At 38.4% G+C, this 20,966-nt stretch overlaps 1 protein-coding gene across 2 annotated transcripts in view; it reads left to right on the top strand.

Annotated features, from left to right (window-relative positions):
• The first annotated feature begins 4,839 nt into the window (after positions 1 to 4,839).
• Positions 4,840 to 20,966, top strand: part of SUMO1 (small ubiquitin like modifier 1) — a 41,151-nt gene continuing 25,024 nt past the window's right edge. For both annotated transcript variants that reach the window (XM_037848780.1, XM_037848779.1), the window contains exon 1: positions 4,840 to 4,993. In XM_037848780.1, the coding sequence (XP_037704708.1) occupies positions 4,982 to 4,993 (12 nt within the window). In that variant the 5' untranslated portion in view covers positions 4,840 to 4,981. The remainder of the gene's footprint in view (positions 4,994 to 20,966) is intronic.

The following is a 20,966-nucleotide window of genomic DNA, read 5'->3' as shown; positions in this document are numbered from 1 at the left end:
TCTTGCTTCTCCACATTGAAGCAGGTATTATCACCCCCCTCCTTTAAAAACACTTTAATGCCTGCAATCCCCTCTTCTTCCTACTCCAATCCTTTCAAGATTAAGTCTGTATTTCTTAATATGTTTTACTATGAATGGACCTTTGTTTTCTTCTCTGGGGTTCTCTTTCTAGCTCCCACCTCCCAAACCATGCTTCTACCATACAGAACATGTCTTGTTGTCCCATTTCCTCTTGCCACTTTTCTTGTCCTAACAAAAATGTTCTTCTTTTCCTGTAGCTCAGAAATTCTCAAAGTATGATTGGAGGAACTCTGAAGTACCTGAGACCTTTTCAGGGGGTCTGCAAGATCGAAACTATTTTTATAATAATAGACATTATTTTCCCTTTTCACTGTGTTGACATTTGCACTGATGGTGTAAAAGCAATGGTTTATAAAACTGCTGGCACCGTAGCATGAATCAAAACAGTGACACCAACTGTACTAGTATTCATTGTATTCTTTACTGCAATACATGTGAAATAAAAAAAATCAGTTTTATTTAAGAATGTCTTTGATGAAACAGTAAACATTTATTATGGTAGGCTGAATAATGGCCTCCCAGAGGTATCCACTTTCTAATGTTGGAGATCTGTGAATATGTTACCTTACATGGAAAAAGGGATTTTGCAGATGAGAATAAGGATTTTGAGGTGGGGAAATTATCTTATATTATCTGGGTAGGCCTAATGTAATAACAGGAAGCCTTATAAGAGGATGACAGGAGGGTCAGACTCAGAAAAGGAGTTGTAATAGCAGAAGCAGAGGTCCGAGATAGAGATATTTGAAGACGCTAAGCTGATGATCTCGAAGATGGAGGAAGGGACCACAAGCCAAGGAATATACATAGCTTCTAGAGGTAGAAAGGCAAGGAAATGGAAGCCTAGAGCCCCCAGAAGGAATACAGTCCTACTAAAACCTTGAGTTTAAGACTTTTTACTTCCAGATCTGTAAGATAATAAATTTGTATTGTTTTAAGCCAATATGTTTGTGGCAATTTCTTACAGCAGTAATAGGAAACTAATACATTAATTTTATCAAATTTTAGTGCTTGAATAGTGTCTTTTTAATATTCTATGTGAAGAAATGCAGCTACTTATGCTCCATATGATGGCTATCTTGGGAAGAAGCACACAAGATTCTTTAATTGCAAGCTGAATTAGCCACTTAAATTTTTTTTTTAATTTTGAAATAATTTTAAAATTACAGAATAGTTGAAAAAATAATACAAACTCCATACAGAGAACTCCAACATACCCACACCCCCCAGAGACCTCGATCCACCAATTTTAACATTTTGCCACCTTTGCCACATCATTCTTTCTCTCTTTCTCTCTCTCTCTCTATCCATCTATCCATCTATCCATCTATCATCTATTTTCTGAACAGTTCACAGGTTGCATAAATCATTCTCCTTGAACACACTAGGAGCCTGGGCTGGCTCCTTGCCTAGCTGGTGAGGGAGGGAACCGTAAGATCCTGCCTCTGTTAAATTGCTTTTTTCTTGATTTGGCACTTTGTGGAAGTTTTCTGGAGCTTTGTGAAAGATGTTTCTTCCAGTTCTTGCTGGCTGTTCAAAGCTTCTCTAGCCACTTTTTTTTTTTAATGTAGCACCATTTTTATGTGAAAGAACAAATGAACAAATGAGTCTGTAACTTTAAAGAAAACAACTGACAGTTTGCGTTGTTAATGACAAAATTTGAGCTTTCAAGCAAAATTGGAATTTGGAAAACTTGTATCTGTGAGTTTGACACTTTCCCAACAAGTAAAGACTTTCTGATGAATCTGTAAAAATAATGAGTGTGAGTTTTGGATATTGTATGATGAAAAATGTCATCATTTAGAAAATCTGAATAACTCAATGAATCAAGGTTTTCTAAATAACCAATGCAAAATATTACAAAGTTATGCATGAATAAAACATATATTCAAAGGGCAAGATAGACCAATGGATTTTAATGTAATTGAGCACAAAAAGTTCATTGATATTGTTTTAGATTCCACATTTTAATTAAGAAACTATGCTTTCAAAGAAGAATATCCACAATTATTTGAAAAGGTTTTTTTTTCCAAATATGTATCTGTATGACACTATATTTTCTTTATGTACTTTAACCAATTGGCACCAATGTTGCAACAATTGAATGAAGCAGATATAACTACCCTGCTGCCTTCTATCAAGCCAGGCATTAAAGAGATTAAAGACATTTGCAAAAATGAAAAACAATGCCACTCTTACTAATTGTTTTCAGAAAACATAGTTATTTTTCATAAAAAAATGTTATTTGTGTTAACATGTAAAAGGCTTATTATTTTCAATGATTATTAAATATTTTTAAAGTTTCTCTGTTTTAATTTCTAATATATAATATTAACACAATTAAACAATGGCTCTTTGGGGTCTTCAATAATTTTTAAAGTTTAATGGAGTCCTGGCACCAAAATGTTGAGGAACCTCTACGGTACCTTGTTTCAACTTACCCTTTGAATTTCAATTTAGATGTTCTTAGAAGCTTTTTCTGACCATCCTGGTCTGGTCTGTCTACATTTTCCCTTAATAACAGCCTTTACTTTATTTATCAATAACTATTCATTGATAATGGCTCTTTTCATTGCCATTGTATTGTTTTGTTTTGTTTTTTTAATGTAACAGCTTTATTGAGATATAATTAACATATCCTACAATTCACATATTTAAAATATACAAATCAATGGTTTTTAGTATGCTCACAGACTTGTGCAACCATCACCACAATCCTTTTTAGTGCATTTTCATCATGCCCAAAAGAAACCACATACCTATTAGCAGTCATTCCCCATCCCACCCACCCACAAGCACTCCAACCCTAGGTAACCACTAATTTACTTTCTGTCTCTATCGATTTGCCTATTCTGGACATGTCATATGAATGGATTCATACATGTGATCCTGTGTGACCAGATTTTTGATTATAGCCATACTGGGGGGTGTGAAGTGACATCTTACTGTGGTTTGAGTTGCGTTTCTCCGATGCTTATTGGTCACTAGTATATCTTCTTTGGAGAAATGTCCATTTAGACCTTTCCCATTTTTAAATTGGGTTGTTTGTCTTTTTGTTGTTGAGCCATAGGTGTTCCTTATATATTTTGCATATTAGACTCTTATAAATGATTTGAAAATATATTTTCCCATCCTTTGGGTTGTCTTTTCATTTTCTTGATAGTGTCCTTTGAAGTACAAAGTTTTTCATTTTTGATGAAGTCCAATTTATCTATGTTTGTTAGCTTGTGCTTTTGGTGTCATACCTAAGAAACCATTGCCTAATCCAAGGTCATTGTGAGAAACAAGCACTGTTCCTAAAAGGAATAAACACTCACCTGATTAAGGAGAAGAAAAGAATTTATTCACGATCTTGCAAGAATGTGCACCCAACCAAAATTTGGGGGGTTGGTGCACAGAACAATAGACCCAGCAGTATTTATTTCCTAGGCCTAACCACAGTCCCTCCCCTGTTTCTCCAGTGGCTGGATACTTCAGAGGTTACTTTCTATTCCACAAGCTTAGCTAGCCCAGGCAAACTTGAGACATGCAGCCTGCCCAAGTTGGAAACATTTGAAAAAAAAGTCTCCTGTGCAAACTTGGAACATTTGAAACAAGTCTCCACCCCCCTTTCCTTTGTTCTTTAAGTGCAGAGCCAGTTTGGGCTAGTTTGGTAACAATTTATGAAGCTATTTCAGGAACCTCTACCCCCCCTCCCCCGCACTCTCCACCTTGCAAGGACAGTGGGCAGATAAACAGGAGGACTGGCCACCAAGTACAGCTTGGCTTCTTGACCCTCTGCCATTCCGCTGAGCTGCCCCCACCGATTGTGAAAGCTATACTTAATCTAATTCTCACAGTCATGAAGATTTATGCCTGTGTTTATTTTCTTCTAGCAGTTTTATAATTTTATCTCCTACATTGAGCCTTTGATCTGTTTTATTTTTTTATATAGCATGAGACAGTAATCCAACTTCATTCTTTCACAGGTAGATATCCTGTTGTTCCAGCACAATTTGTTGAAAAGACTATTCTTTTACTATTGAATTGTCTTAATATCCTTATTGAAAATCAATCGACTGTTAAGTTTATGTGAGTGCTTAATGATTTATTTCCGGAGTTTCAATTTTATTCCAATCATCTGTCCTTAAGCTAGCAGAGCCACGTATTTTTTTAGGGTCACTGTATTTTAAATAAGAAATCATGGAAAGATAATTTTTTAACTCAAAGCAACGAATTCAAGGGTCAGAATGATTTCCCCTTTCCCCTAAGCTTAGAACTTTTATCAGTGTCTTTTTCATCCGTACCCATCAAGATTGCGTCCAATGGTGTATATATATACACAAAATGTGAATATTTAAATCAAGGTTATGTATTTGGCCAAGGGCTGGTTAAAAAAATGTCATTTCTAGATTGATATTCAATCCAAAACATTTATGGAGCGTTTGTGATGAGTAGACTCAGAGGAGGCAAAAGAAGTATCTTGGTTCGGCCTTCAGAAATTCGCAAAGTGTCGGAGAGGGAGGAGTCTCGGTTGTCAATATCTTCCCAAACACTGAGACTGCGGGCTGGAAACTCTTCCCGTGGAGGATCGATTTGGGGTTGGGGCGCAGAGGCGGGTGCTCCGAGAAATTGGCGAGATTGTAGTTAATTCATCAGCGCGACAACCGACGAAGTACCTCCTGGCCCCTCCCTTCTCCTCCCGCCCCCAATCCACGCCCCAACGCGTTTCCCGCCTCGCCTTTCTCCTCCTCCATATCCCTCCTCCCTGCACGTAGCGGAAGTGACGGGGAGCGTAGCGGAAGTTCCTCTAGCCTCGGTGTTGTTCTGTAGGGAAGAGAGACGAATTTATAAACCCCGAGCAAGGTTCTGCTTGCCCGAGGTCGCTGCTGTGCGGAGACCCCGAGGTGAAGCCACTGTCACCATGTCTGACCAGGTATGGACCGGGAGCCGTCTGACGGCAGTGGCCGGGGCCGCACCCAACAAGTTCGCTTGCCGCTCGGTTGCGGCCCGGGATGGAGGCGCGGGGGAGGGGAGCACGGAATGGGGGAGGGGGCGGCCGGCGGGCACTGGTCCGGCAAGGACCGAGAGCGGAGTAGAGTCAGAGCCGCCCCGGAGTGCCGCGGTCGTCCGGGAACCGCCCCGCCCCTCTCCCAGCTCTCCCATCACCCCCAGTGCCTCTTGTGGCCTCCCTCACGTCGTCCCTCTTCCTCTGGGGTCTGCCAGGTGCAGAGTCCGGTTTCCACCTCTTTGAGAGGGTTCCTTGGGGGAACAGTTCGTCTCCTTCTCCAGAGGACTGATTGCCGAAGCCAGGCCTTAGGCCCCAGTTATGTAACGGGAGAATCCGTGACTGGGAGGCTCGGTGGCCCTGAAAAGCGGGTGGACTACACTTTTGATTCCGACTTTGGATGGTCCCGAATGGGCTGGGGGTGAGGGAGATACTGTTTGGTGCTGCTGGGAACCAAGAAAGCGCTGCCCTCAAGATCGGATGATTGCAACTAGGGCCGAGCCGCTGCTTGTCGCTCTGGATCTTTTTCCGTGTGGAGGTGCAGAGTTGTCGCCTGTTCTCTTGTACTTACTTTCCCGTTTCTTACTCGGGATTGGTTCAGCAACTCTCCAGTTGTAACAGAGCACTCAGAATAACTATGAAACAAAGTGGAACAAAACTGCCAGGAGTAAACCAAAAAAAAACCCTTCGTCTGGGCATTAACATGGAAATGACTGATACCACTTTGTAGAGCAGTTGCAGAATATTTATAGAAAACTGTCTTTTATTGCGGTGTGCTTTCTCTTAATGTTAGCATCCGGAATTTACCTGGGATTTGAACTCAATCAGGAGTTATCGATTTTCTTTTGTCATTTTTTTCCCCCTTCCTCTTCTCATTACGTCTATGGCTAGTTTTCTGTTTGTTTAACTTTTTTTTTTTTTTAATAATTATAGATTCATAGGAAGGTGCACCAGCCTTTCGTAACGTTAACATCTTGTATGGCTAGTTTTTAATTGATAAGGGTTTTTTGTCTGGTCTTCATTTTGTTTGCTCAGGTGACTTTGACTTTTTAAAGTATTTTTCATCCCTTTGTTGTTCAGTGATAGTTAAGCAAAAAATTTTCAGGCAATTCCGTGAACTTTCAAAATTTTACACACTTGTTCCTCTTGACTTTTAACTCAGTTTTGTACCATTTGGTGAGAGCGAGGGAGGCTTTTGCACCTTAGTATCACTATACAAAATTTACACTTATACTTTTAAAACTTAACTGTGATCTAGATTAGTTTTGAGTGGCTCCCCTTACTAATAATCTAGATTAATTCCCAAGTTGGTATGGGAATGGCATTTTAAGTATCTCCCTAGATAGTTGTTTACTTGGTTGCCGGGGAGGAAAGAACAGGTGTAAATGCTTAGTTTCATCAGCCTTTTATTTTGATGTTAGTAGTGGCTAGGAATCATGTCAAAATTTTCTATAATAGTCTGATGAAAGAGGAATATACAGAAATAATTATAAATTAGATTTTTTTTTCTCCAGTTTGAAGTCAGGTTATTTAAGAGACAAGAAGGAGAAATAAAGGACCTAGGATACAATCTAGTGGCAATAGACAGAGGTTCTTGAGACTTTTCAGGGGGTTGTCAGGGTCAAAAGTATTTTCCTGATGATGCTAGGATATTTTTTGTCATTTTCACTCATTCTTTCATGAGTTTTCAGTGGAGTTTTCTAGAGACTGCATGACCTGTGATATCACAATAGATGGAATTATAGATGCAGATGTGAGAATTCAGATGCTTCTTTGTATTACGCTAGACATTAGACATTTGCAAATTTAAAAACATTGCCTCTTTTCTCATTAATTTTGTTTTGATAAGTATTTTTTAAAATGCTATTTGTAAACATGTAATGGGTTTATTGTTTTTAAATGAATGCTTTTGAAACTTCTGTTTCCATTTCTAATACTGTAAATTTTAGAGATATAACCAGCCTATCAAAAGCTTTATGTGCTTTTTAATACCATGAAAGTTTAAGCACTGTTGCTTTAGACTAATTGGTCAGTATCATTATTAATAATGAGGACCCAGCACAAATGTTGGGTGCTAAGAATTTAGAGAGATGTGAAGCTGAATCCCTACCTTGAAGAAGCTTTTCAGTGAGAGCAAGAGTCCCAGGTTATTACTGTTCAGTGTTAGCTGCACAAAACTTAACCACTGTCCCTTAAAGACAACTCTCATTTAAACCAAATTCTTTTGGAGAAATGTATTTTCTGAGGCTCCTCTCAGAAGGTTATTGTTTGGTACTAAGATTCTGAAATTGACTAATAATTTCAGGTTAAAACAGGTGGATGTTAAATTCACACACGACTTGCATTCCTGGATTTTCCATTGGTCAGTGCAAATAATTGTTTTTGGAATTTGAGTGAAACACTTTCTAATAATTCTAACAATTCCAGCAATATGGTAGATTTGTGGACTGTTATTAAATAATCCTCTAAAACAGATTCTAAACTTGAGATCCCTGGACCCTTGGCGACTTATGGGCCGAGAATCCCCTGAAATTGTATGGAGTATTTTGTGACTTTGTGCATGTGTATTTTTTAGGGAGAAAGGGTCCATAGCGTACATCAGGAGAACATGATCCTTTAAAAAGATTAAGGACCATCCTTCAGAGCCAGTGACATATTTGATTCTGTGCCCTCCTTTAGTCTAATCTCCCCTGGCAGCAAAGCAAAGCACTGATAAAGAACCAGAAGCTTAATACCAAAAGGGTAAGGGTTATTTGTACAGATATTTTCTCTTCCTCCTTCCTTGTATTCAAGTTTATAGTGTTTCCTTTCTGTACCAAAATCATCAGAGGCATCTTGGGCCTCAGTTCTTTAGTTCAGGTCTATTAATTCTAGCAATTGGATGACTGATTTGCTAACGGAATCTGTAATAACAAGGCTTCATCCCCTTCATCCCATCTCAGGGAGAGGGGGAAAGAAATATTGCTTGATTGATTTCCTTTTATCTTTAGTCAAGGACTTGGAAGCATGTAATTATTCTGATTATCTGTTGCTGCCTTACAAAGAACTACAGCAGTCTTCTATTTTGCTTATAAATCTGCAGTTTGGGCAGGACTCTCTGAATGGGACTCATCTCTGTTACTTTGTGCTCAGCTATGATGACTCACATCGCTGGTGGTGGTGATGATGGGGTGGTGGTAGGGTTGTGTGTGAGATGGCCTCTTCATGTAGTCCCAGGTCCTCTCTAAGTTGGTCTCACCATGTGTTCACTTCAGCACGGAGACCCAAGGGCATTCATACTTAACAGCAGCTCAGAGCTCACTTCTGCATTCTTTTGGTCAAGCAAATCTAAATTGGTCAAGCCAGTCCACATTCAAGGGAAAGACATTTATACTCCATTACTCAATGGAAGGAATAACAAAGAATTTGTAGTTATATTTAATCCACACCATTAATTTTACTTCTTGGGTCAGGTTAGCATTATTCCCTGCAGTGTTCTTTATTGTTCCCTGTTGTTGAAGTTTACTGATCTTACTGTTATCTTGAGGGAGCAGCAGAATAAGATGAACTGGTTATATATTAAATCCATAATATTATGTATGCTCTTCATATCATAGACTAAGTATGTTAAACTGTACCTAAGATTTCATTAAGTGTTTAGTAATACATGCATTCAGCATTCCATTAAGGAGTAAGGAGCATACATTAAGGAGAGGAATGATATCTTATGTCTTCTGATAGACATGAGGTGCTGCTAGTGGATGCTGCATACACATTGATTATAATAAAACATTTCAAGTAAGTGCCACCTAAACAATATTTAATAATATTTTGAAAACAATGTAATTATCATTGTTAGAGCATTCATGAAGGTTGTTGAATAGATCAAATTTCATAACTAAAGCAGTTGTCAAACATGTTATGACATCTTTAGCCCTCACAGCACTTCGAATGTCTCTATTATAATTGTTAAATATAGTACTGCAATTATTTTTATAAGTATCTCTATCCAATTATTTGCTTTTGAGAGTCAGGAATCAGCCTTTATTCATCCTTTTTTTATGTAGTTCTCAGCCAGGTGACCAGCATACTTAGTAAAAGTTTTTTTGGATGAGTGAGTGGTTAGATTAATTTATTCTGCAAATATTTACTAAATATCATTATATTCTAGGCACCATTCTAGGCCCTACAGTTGGAAGATTGCCTCAAAAGCGTGAAACATCAGGTATCTTCCTCTTCCTCTTCCAGTCTCATGATATTGTTTTGTTATTGAGAAAGGGTTAGTTTTCCTTTTATGATGTCTTTACATACCTTCTTGATCCTTCTGTTAGCAATAGACCTGGGAAAGTAACTTTTTAATTTATCTCCAAGATTGAATCATTTGATTCTTCCAGGACAATGGAATTGTTAAGGATAATGTTCTCTAAGACATCTTTAGCATTCCATTTTGGAATTTCCTGAAATTGTGATTTGTTTTGGGTAATTCTCTGATATTCCACTTTAAAAAATGAGTCATGTATTTACTGCTGGTGGGAATGTAGAATGGTGTGGCTGCTGTGGAAGACAGTTTGGCAGCTCCTCGGGATGCTACGTATAGAATTGCCATATGATCCAGCAATCCCACTTCTAGGTATATACTCAGAACAACTGAAAGCAGGGACCGGAACAGACATTTGCACACTGATGTTCTTAGTGGCATTATTCACAATTGCCAAAAGATGGAAACAGCCTGAGTATCTATCAGCTGATGAATGGATAAGAAAATGTGGTAGATATATATGATGGAATATTTTTCAGCTGTAAGAAGGAACGAAGTCTTGATGCATGCAACAACATAGATGGACCTGGAAGACATTATTATGTTGAGTGAAATAAGCCAGATACAAAAGGACAAATATTGTATGGTCTCACTAATCTGAACTAATTATAATGTGCAAACTCTTGGAGTTAAAATCTAGAGTATAGATTACCAGGAGATAGAATGAGGGTAGAGAATGGGAGCTGATGCTTAATTTGTACTAGAATTTTTAATAAGTTTGATTGTAAATGTTTGGAAATGAGTAGAGGTGATGGTAGCACCTTACTGTAATTAACACTGCTGAATTATGGGTGTGATTATGGTTGAAAGGGGAAGTTTAGGGTTGTATATGTCACTAGAAGAAAAGCTAGAGAGTAAAACATGGGACCGTATAACAGTGAACCCTGTTGTGGTTAATTATACAAATATAAGAATGTTCTTCCATGAACTTGAACAAATGCACATCACTATTACAAGGTGTTATAACAGAGTGGTATATGGGAAAAATACAACTAATGCAAACTATGGACTATAGTTAACAGTAATATTGTAATATTCTTTCATTTGTAACAAAGGTACTATACCGATGTTAAGTGTCAGTAATAGAGGAGTTTAAGGGGTATGGAATGTTTTCTTTTTTGGGGCAATGAGAATGTTCTCAAATTGATTATGGTGATGAATGCACAAACTATGTTATTATATTAAGAGCCATTGATTATACACTTTGGATGGATTGTATGGTGTGTGAATAAAACTGTTTTTAAAAAAGTCACGTGGGTAACTTCATACAGATTTTATTATTGAGCACCTTTGGACATTTCTGTAATGTGATTTATGCCTATTTAAGGATATGTTATATTTTGACCATTCTTTCTATATTTGATTGCCTTCACTGAACTGATGCTGATCTGAAGGAAATGACCTGAAGGAAGGAAGGGTGGAGTTCTGTTCACTGCATTTGCTGTTCTCAATATCTAGGGCCAGTTTTTGTTTTTTTTTTCTTTAAAGGTCTTACCGAAGACTAATATACCTAAAAAAAATGCACGTATCCTAACTATACAGTTCGCTGAATTTTCACAAGCTGAACACATCCATGTCACCATCTTCCAGAGCAAGAAACTCAGCATTAGCAACTCACTCCTCTTGCTCCCTTCCAGTAACTAACCACCCTCCAAGCACAATCCTGTCTTCTAACACATAGTTTTGCGTGCTTTTATACATTGTAACATTATATAAATGGAGCCATACGTTATGTACTCCTGTGTCTGGCTTCTTTTGCTCAGCGTTGTTTGTAGATTCATCTATATTATTGTTTCCTGTGGTATATTGTTAAATCTTATTGCTGGATTGCATTCTCTTGTGCATATTTATCCATTCTACTTTTGATGCATATTGAGGTAATTTTCTAGGACCTGTTTTTAGTATGGGCCAAATGAAATCTATTTACAGCACCTCTATGTCAAGTAGCATTGCTTTTGGAATGAACAGAAAACTTGACAGATAGTAGGATAAACAAGTATGGAGTTTATTCTTATGAAACAAAATGTATGGGGGTAAGTAGCTCAGAAATAGTGGAGCAGCAAAGGAAAAAAGTATGCCAAAAATGTACCAGCAGAAAGTATTTTGCCTTATGACCTCATTGGCCAGCACTGGGTCACATAACCACAAGGGAAGCTGAGAAATGTTTTTTTTTTTTTTCAGCTGGGCAAATTTAGGCTTTCCTTTGTAAGGAAGAAGGGGAAAATAGATATTGAATGGGTGATTAATGATGTCTGCCATACCTCCAAACCTGTCTGCTAATACTTTTGGATACAGTCAAGCCAATTTATTCTAGGGTCTGCTTAGGTCTGTAGTCTAGGTTCAAAGAGTAAGGTTTATGCAACAGGTAGAATTGTCATAATTTTTGGTTCTTGAGAAGCTGTCTGTGCATATCAGGGGTTTTATCACAATATTAGGATTTGAATGGAAACATTGAGTAAGCCCAGTGTCTTGACGGTATATGTGACTTAAGCCTTGACGTTATGGAGATGAATCTGGTCAGATCTATTCCAGATCTCTAGTACTATCTCAATAAGTTTGAACAAATGCAGCATGAAGATGAAAATGTACCTGCATTTTTGTGTTTTTAGGGCTGTGGTAAAATCAATGTATAATAGAAGTGACTTTATTATAATTCTGGGTTTGTACCTTTTGAATAATGGATTTAAGTATTAGAATTATTCTTTTTAACTCTTGTTGAGCTTTCTTCAATAGGAAATAAAATTAAAGAAAATGATGTATTTTAGTAAGACCCATTGTTAACAGAATTTTTTAAAACTTTGAGTGAATGCATTTTTTATGAAGTAACTTTATTATGGAAAATGTAAATGTATATGTAATGCACCTGATGTCTCTTGGCCTGTATGCCCTCACTCTACCCCCTCACTTTAGTCCTTCATATTATTTTGAAGCCAATCCCAGATTTTGTATCATTTCATTGATAAATATTTCAGTATGTATCTCTAAAAGATAGGGACTTCTGTTAACATTATCATGATACTTTTACCACACCTTAAAAAATTAACAGATTTGTTGATATTAAATAAGAGTAAATGCATTCTTTTTATGTTTTGGGGTTTCCACAGAATCGTTCCCTCTTCAGTAAGGATGAAGCAAACCTTGTACAAGTGGAAGGGCCCATGACAGATTTGGTAGTTATGAAGTCTGATACTTTGTCATTGTGACTGAATTGTCAACATACTGATTGCCAAAGTGCTTCTTAGCAAAGGTCTTGTTCTTTTGACTTTGAAATGGCACAATAAAACCCTTTTGAGGAATTTTGTATATTAGTAAATGAGGACTGTTGTGTTTTCCATATCATCTCTGATCTAGTTCTCTTTCCAGATCCATCTGTCTTCTTGGAAAGTAGAGTTGATAGGGCCTGGTGCCTGGAATTTACTATTCCATTTACGAGAGTTCATTCTCTCGATGACACAGACCTGAAAATTTATCTTTTATCTTGTATATGTATTTTTTTTTTTCATTGCCAGTTTCTTTTGCTTGAGGGCTGTGTACCCTTTGCATACAAATCATCCACCCCTCTCTGGGTTCTCTCTTTATTATTGACCAAGTGCCCCATACCCATTGCTGAATGTTTGCGCTGTTCTTTATCCTGTGTGCCATAGTATTCTGCATTAATTGATTTTTTTTTATACAAGGGAGAGGAGGAAAATTGGCATAAAAAGACACTAAGATCACTGGAGACACTAAGATCACTTCAGCCTTTTTTGTTCATGATCTTCTCACTTTCCAGGGTAGTTTGTTAAAGAAAAAAAGACAAGAATATATGAAAAGCTGGATGACTGCATTAGGCAAGCTTGAGACTATCAAATAAGTAGTACAAATAATTGTTATTATAGTGGTTCAAAGTTGGAAAGAGATCATCAAATTGAAGTACCTAAGGAAAGTGGCAACTTTATTTTTGGAAATTTCAAATCCAAGTATTCACATATTCTTATGAAATTGAAGTGAATTATTTCTTATTCCCAATAATAGATATAAAAAAACTGAAAGGATGGTTGTGTACAGTAAAAGTATGGAGCATGACTTAAGATTTTGTGGTATGATAAGGAGAATACTGCTGTCAGTTTAACACAACAAACATTTAATAATTTCGTTGTATTTGCCTGGTACTTCAGAGATTATACAGATGAAAAACTTGACCCTCCTCTTGTAAACTTGTCGGGAAGACAAGTTGTACAAAATTGTCACAGAAAACATTAATTTATTTCACAAGTATACTGAATATCTTCGCAGTTGTAGGCACTGTGGTCGACCAGCAATGCAAAGAGTAAGGCATGCCAATGAAGAACTCAATCTAGTGGGCGATACAGTTTTGCAAACAACTATATGAGAACATTTAGGAGAACATTTTAAGTGGGAAAGCTTTTTGGAGAAGGTCAAAGTTTGACTTGGAAGAAAAGGTGAGGACAATAACGATAAGTAAGGTCAAGGGGGAGTATTTGTAAATTGAGAAAATGAATGCCAAAAGAAACGTAAATAAAGTGCAGCTAGGAGCATTGAAGAAAGATATTAATCCTGGTTGGAAGGTTGCCTGGTTGGGGTGTGCTGTGCTTCCTAGAAGAGTTTTCATAATGGACTTCAGATGATGTGCTTGATGGATTTCCATCCTGTGTTGCTTCTCAGGAGAGGCCAAGGGAGGATATATTTTCCAGGTAAAGGAAATAGGCCACTAAAGACTGACAATGGAAGAATGCTGGTGGATATATTTGGGAAACACCGTTATAATGGTGTAACTTGTACAAAACTTCTTCATACTCCCCCTTCCCCGCAGAGGTTATAAAAGACCCACTTGGGGCTTGGTTACTATTTATTGCCCTGCACTGTATGGAATAAACTGTTCTTGTTCTCTAAATACTTAAAGGAAGAAACAGTTGTTTACTGTGAGTATAAATTCATGGAAATGTAGTAGTAGAACATATTTGAAGATAGTCTTTTAGTTTTCAGGTGAAATACTGTCTCACTAAAGGTTAATTTTGTCTGCTGCCATAATACACAGTAGTCACCATAGGTTGAAAACTTTGTTGTGGGAGAAGATTGGGGGAAGATGGCAGAGTAGGAAGCATTAGGATTCAGTCCTCCCACTGAACAACTATTAAACAGGCAAGACATGTGTGAAACAACTATTTTGAAATTCTGGAGTCCAGTAGAACACTGTATATAGCATGCAGGGAATAGCAGGAGGAAGAGGCTGGTAAATTATGGTAAAAAATTTAGTAAATTGCTTTCCATGTGCTGCAGTTTTTGGCACCCATTCCTACCTCTTGCGGCAGGCGATTGTGAGTTACGGCCCCTGGCAAGCTCACTGGAGACAGAAAGGAACATAAAAATCCTTTTCTCTAAAGATCGGGGGTGAGCATGTCCGATTGCTGATTGGTGCTTTTGATTAGTGACTTCAGATCACTGTTGGCTGGCTCTGAGGATGGTGGTGGTTCTAACTGGCCCTGGACAAAGGCAGCTGACGAGAATTAAAGATACTGTGCTCCCCAGGGCAGCATTTTTTTGGGCAGGTCAAGATAGGGCAGCTTTGAGGAGCCATGGAAAGAGCCCTGGCACCCTTCCTGATCCCCCCACTGCCACCCCCACAGTTTGGAGCCATAGTGCTCCTTCTGTGGATCCCTGGCCTTATTCTAGCTGTGAAAGGCTGACTTGGGAAACTCTACTCTGGCATGCCCCACACCCCTCCTGGAATTGGTCCTTCAGGCAAAAGCAGCTTGAGAGGGCAAAGGAGTGTAAGAAACTACTGAGGTGGATAGCCTGGGGCAAAGGCTTGCCTGCTTTAAGTACCCTGAAGAGGGATGTCTGTCTCCTGGGAAATAGAGGGGGAATTCAAACTCTTGTAAAAACAGGTGAACACTAAAACAACTAACAAGCACAAGCCCAGGATAAGACACAGACCCAGAAAAGACGGGAAGGACCTTGCACTTTGCCTTGGACTGGAAAAGACCTTCCTGATAGGAGATCTGACATTCAAGAAAATCTCTGTCTTATCACCAATTGGTTATAGAATCAAGAAACAGACAGCTCAAGGAATAACTTCTCTAGTTAACATTTTATTTTATTTTATTTTTTTTTGAGGGAAAAGAGCCTTTATTTCTATGCCAGAAATGTTTTTTTTTTTAATCTTCATTTTATTGAGATATATTCACATACCACGCAGTCATACAAAACAAATCGTACTTTCGATTGTTTACAGTACCATTACATAGTGGTACATTCATCACCCAAATCAATCCCTGACACCTTCATTAGCACACACACAAAAATAACAAGAATAATAATTAGAGTGAAAAAGAGCAATTGAAGTAAAAAAGAACACTGGGTACCTTTGTCTGTTTGTTTCCTTCCCCTACTTTTCTACTCATCCATCCATAAACTAGACAAAGTGGAGTGTGGTCCTTATGGCTTTCCCAATCCCATTGTCACCCCTCATAAGCTACATTTTTATACAACTGTCTTCGAGATTCATGGGTTCTGGGTTGCAGTTTGATAGTTTCAGGTATCCACCACCAGCTACCCCAATTCTTTAGAACCTAAAAAGGGTTGTCTAAAGTGTGCATAAGAGTGCCCACCAGAGTGACCTCTCAGCTCCTTTTGGAATCTCTCTGTCACTGAAGCTTATTTCATTTCCTTTCACATCCCCCTTTTGGTCAAGAAGATGTTCTCCGTCCCACGATGCCAGGTCTACATTCCTCTCCGGGACTCATATTCCACGTTGCCAGGGAGATTCACTCCCCTGGGTGTCTGATCCCACGTAGGGGGCTCTAGTTAACATTTTAAAATATTAAAATGTACAGTGTGGGAAGGAAGATGGCGGCATAGAGAGGAGTGGAAGTTAGTCTCCTCAGAGCAACTAATGAAAAACGCGGAACAACTAGTAAAAGGTGTGGAATAACTGCTGGGAGATGACCATGACTGTCCACACATCGTGCAACAATCTGGATTGGGGGAAATGCCCGAGATCACAGCATAAAATCTATAAGTAAAAACTGCGGACCCCAGCCAAGAGTGCCTCCCTCATGGCAGCCTGAACTGCAGAGCCTCGCTGTGATAGAGAGTAGCACTCTCTGAACAGGTGAATATACCTCATCCCAGCTCCACCTGGGGTTTTAATTAACAAATTTTAACTGCTCAATTTAAACTATGAATCCCCAACAAGCAGACACAGGCTTTTGGTGATGACTGACCTTGGAGAATCAGGGGATGTATCTGACTCAGGACGGGGAGCCCAAAGGATTGGGTGCTATATCTGACTGTTGGGTGAATCTGGGAGCTGCAGACTGACCCTGAAAAGTGGCTTTCTGTCCCTTTCTCTCTCAGCTTGGGCAGCTCAGTAGAGAAAGCCTCAGCCGTTTTCAGCTTGCAGTGTTCCGCACTAGAGAAAGCCTCAGCCATTTTAAATTCATAGTACATACAAGGGTGGAGATAGCAGAGTCAGAGAAATGAAGAATCTATATGCAAATGACCTCTCTCTAGGGGGCATATCTTCCCTAAAAGGAAGAAGGTGGGGTGCAGCTCTACTACCCACCTTCCATTCAGAACCAGACCCCAGAGCCTGGGGGAAAACAGTCATGGGTTATACCTCCTTACAGCAGTCTGGAGTGACAGGCTGACAGGCGCCACCTGCTGGGCAGAAAAGCACAGGGTGTGTCAATCCTCTAAGAAAAACCATCAGGAAAACCAGATACTGAATATTTCTTCCTTCTGGGACCTGAGTCTGTTCTGGTCTGGGAAAACCTGATTCAGGTGGCCAAGGAGGCCAGATGCCTAGACAACAGAAAACTACAGCCTACACTAAGAAAAACGAAGTTATGGCCCAGTCAAAGGAACAAACTTACATTTCAACTGAGATACAGGAATTTAAACAACTAATGCTAAATCAATTCAAAAAGTTGAGGGAAGATATGGCAAAAGAGATAAAAGCATACAAGGAAGACACTGGGCATACATAAGGCAGAAGTCGAAAGTTTGATAAAACAACTGGCAGAAGCTATGAAATGAAAGACACAACACACCAAAGCCTAGAGAGGGATGTCCTGGGTGAAAGCCATTTTGAAACCAGAACTTGGAGCAGGTGCCAGCCATGTGCTTTCCCAGCTAACAGGTTTTCCGGATGCCATTGGCCATCCTCACGTGAAGGTACCCGATTGTTGATGCATTCCCTTGGACACTTTATGGCCTTAAGACTGTGTAACCAAATAAACCCCCTTTTATAAAAGCCAATCCATTTCTGGTGTTTTGCATTCCAGCAGCATTAGCGAACGGGAACAATAATTGAATACCCTTGTTCTTAGGAAATATACCTGGAAGTGTTAAGTGTTCAAAGAGCATAATTATGCAACCGACCCTCAAATGTTTAGAAAATACAGACAGACAAATATACAGATGGACAGATAGACAGATAGATACAGAGGATGTGGCAAAAGTTTAAAAGTTGATGGATGTGGGTATTAGGGTGGGAGGTATGTTGGCATTCTCTGTATACAGAGTTTCATATTATTTTTGCAGCTGTCCTGTAAGTTTGAAATCATTTCATAATAAAAAGTTGGTTTTTGTTTAAAAAAAAGAAAGCAAGGCACAACACAAGAGACGAAAGACACAATGGAAACATGAAACAGCAGATCTTAAGAGGCAGAAGAAAATACTCAGGAACTGGAGAACAAGGCACCTGAAAGCCTACACAGAAGAGAACAGATAGAGAAAAGAATTGAAAAATATGAGCAACGTCTCCGGGAACATAAGGACTAAACAAAATGCAAGGATGTATGTGTCATTGGTGTCCCAGAAGGAGAAGAGAAAGGAAAAGATGCACAAGCAATAATAGAGGAAATAATCAATGAAAATTTCCCATCTCTTATGAAAGACGTAAAATTACAGATCCAGGAAGCACAGTGTACCCCAAACAGAATAGATCTGAATAGGCCTTTGCCAAGACCCTTAATAATCATATTATCAAACGTCAAAGAGAGAACCCTGAAAGCAGTAAGAGAAAAGCGATCCATCACATGTAAAGGAAGCTTAATAAGACTGTGCGGATCTCTCAGCAGAAACCATGGAGGCAAGAAGGAAGTGGTTTGATATATTTAAGATACTGAAAGAGAAAAACTGCCAACCAAGAATCCTGTATTCAGCAAAACTGTCCTTCAAATATGAGGGAGAGTTCAAAATATTCTCTGACAGACAGACAATGACGGAGTTTGTGAACAAGATACCTGCTCTGCTGGAAATACTAAAGGGAGCACTACAGACAGATAGGAAGAGACAGGAGTAAGAGGTTTGAAACGCAATTTTGGGTGATGGTAGCATAGCAATTAAGTACACTGAACAAAGATAACTATGAATATGTTGAAAGAGAAAGGTTAGGAGCATGTGGGACACCAGAAGGAAAGAGGAAGGATAAAGACTAGGAGTATAACTCAGTGAAACCTAGAGTGTTCAACAGTTGTGATAAAATGTACAAATATGTTTTTTTCATGAGGGAGAACAAATGTCAGCCTTGCAAGGTATTAAAAATAGGGAGGTAGTGGGGGAAAATACAATCAACATAAACTAGAGACTATAATTAACAGAATCATTACACTATGCTTCCTTTAATGTAACAAAGGCAGTATACCAAGGCTAAATGCGTATACGAGGAGGGCATAAGGGAGGGGTGTGGGACTCTTCGCATTGATAATGTTGTCTGACTCTTTATCTACTGTAGTTTAAGGTTATCTTTCCTTTTGCTGCTTCCTAGCTTCATGTTGTTTTTTATTTTTTTCTTTCTTATCTTTTTCTTTTTCTTTTCCTCTCTGCCTTCTTTGACTTTTCCTCCTGCTTTGTGGAAGAAATGGAGATTTCCTTATATGGATAGTGGTGAGGGTGGTGAAGACATAAATGCATGACCTTACAGGGAACAATTGATTGTTTATTTAGGATGGTATGTATGGGGTTTGAACAAAACCATCTTTAAAAAAAATGGGTTGATGACAAAACCTTGAGGGCAGTATGCTGAGTGAAATAAGTCAGACACATAAGGACAAATATTTCAGGGTCTCACGGATATGAACTAATTATAATATGTAAATTCATAGACATGAATTATAAGTTACCAGGATATAGACCGAGGCTAAGAATGGGGAGCGGTTGCTTATTATGAGCAGAATGTTCAACTAGGTTGAACTTGAATGTTTGGAAATGAACAAGAGGTGATGGTAGCACGTTGTGAGAATAACTAACAGTGCTGAATGGTGTGTGAATGTGGTGGAAAGGGGAAGCTCCGAGTCATGTATGTCAGAAGGAAAGTTGGAGGTTAAAAGATGAGAATGTATGAAACAGTGAACCTTGTGGTGGGCAGTGTCCGAGATTAACTGTACAAATATTAGAAATCTCTTTCATGAACCAGATCAAATGTATGACACTATAACTAGAAATTAATAATAGAGGGGCATGTGGGAAAAATATGTGTATACCTATTGCAATCTATATACTACAGTTAGTGTTTTAATGTTCTTTCATAAACAGTAAGAAATGTACTATACCAATATTATGAGTCAACAGTGGAGCAGGGGGTGGTTAGGGATGTGGGAGGATTTGAGTTTCCCTTTTTTTTGGTCTTTATTTCTTTTCTGGAGTAATGAAAATGTTCTAAAAATTGAAAAAAAAAATTGTGATGGATGCACCGCTGTATGATGGTACCAGGGGCAGTTGTTTGTACACTTTGGATCTTTGGATAATTGTACAGTATGTGAACAATCACAATAAAAAAAAATGTGCAGTGTGCCACAAACAAGTACAAGACAAACAGGAAATGATGGTTCATCCAAAGAAAGAGGATAAAAATCCAGAAAACATCAAGGAAGAAAACCAGAATATGAGCATACCAGACAAAGACTTTTTAAAAAAAAGATCTTATGACTGTGATTAATTATAGAAATATAAAAAAGTTATTTCATGCGCTAGAACAAATGTATGACCTATTACAAGGAGTTAATAATAGTGGGGTATATGGGAAAAGTACCTATCGCAAACTGTGGACTATAGTTAACAATAATATCTCCATATTCTTTCGTCAAACAGTAACAAATGTACCACACCAGTACTTGTGGTCAGTAATGGGGGGGGGGGGGTTGGGGGTGGCGGTGGTAAAAAGCGTATGGGATGTTTTGGGTTTTATTTTTCTGGAGTAATGAAAATGTTCTAAAATTGACCATGTTGATGAATGCACAACTATGTGATGATACTGTGAGCTACTGATTGTATATTTTGGATGGATTGTATGGTGTGTGGATATATCTTAATAAAATTGCTTTAAAGATGATCTTAAGAATGCTCAAGGTGATGAAGGAAAATAGAAGGAACTAAAGGATATCAGGAAGACAATGAATGAGCAATATGAGAATGTTAGTAAAGAGAAATTTTAAAAAGGAACTAAAAGAACTAGTGGAGTTAAAGACCTTGGTAACTGAAATGAAAAATTTCCAGGAGGATTTCAACAGCATTTTGGAGCTGGCAGAAGAAAGAATCAGTGAACTTAAGACAGTTGAAATGAGTCAGGCCAAGAAGGAGAAAGATAAAAGAATTATA

This window comes from Choloepus didactylus, chromosome 9, assembly GCF_015220235.1.
Source record: "Choloepus didactylus isolate mChoDid1 chromosome 9, mChoDid1.pri, whole genome shotgun sequence".
NCBI lineage: Eukaryota > Metazoa > Chordata > Mammalia > Pilosa > Megalonychidae > Choloepus > Choloepus didactylus.
This window is presented reverse-complemented; position numbering and strand designations above follow the sequence as displayed.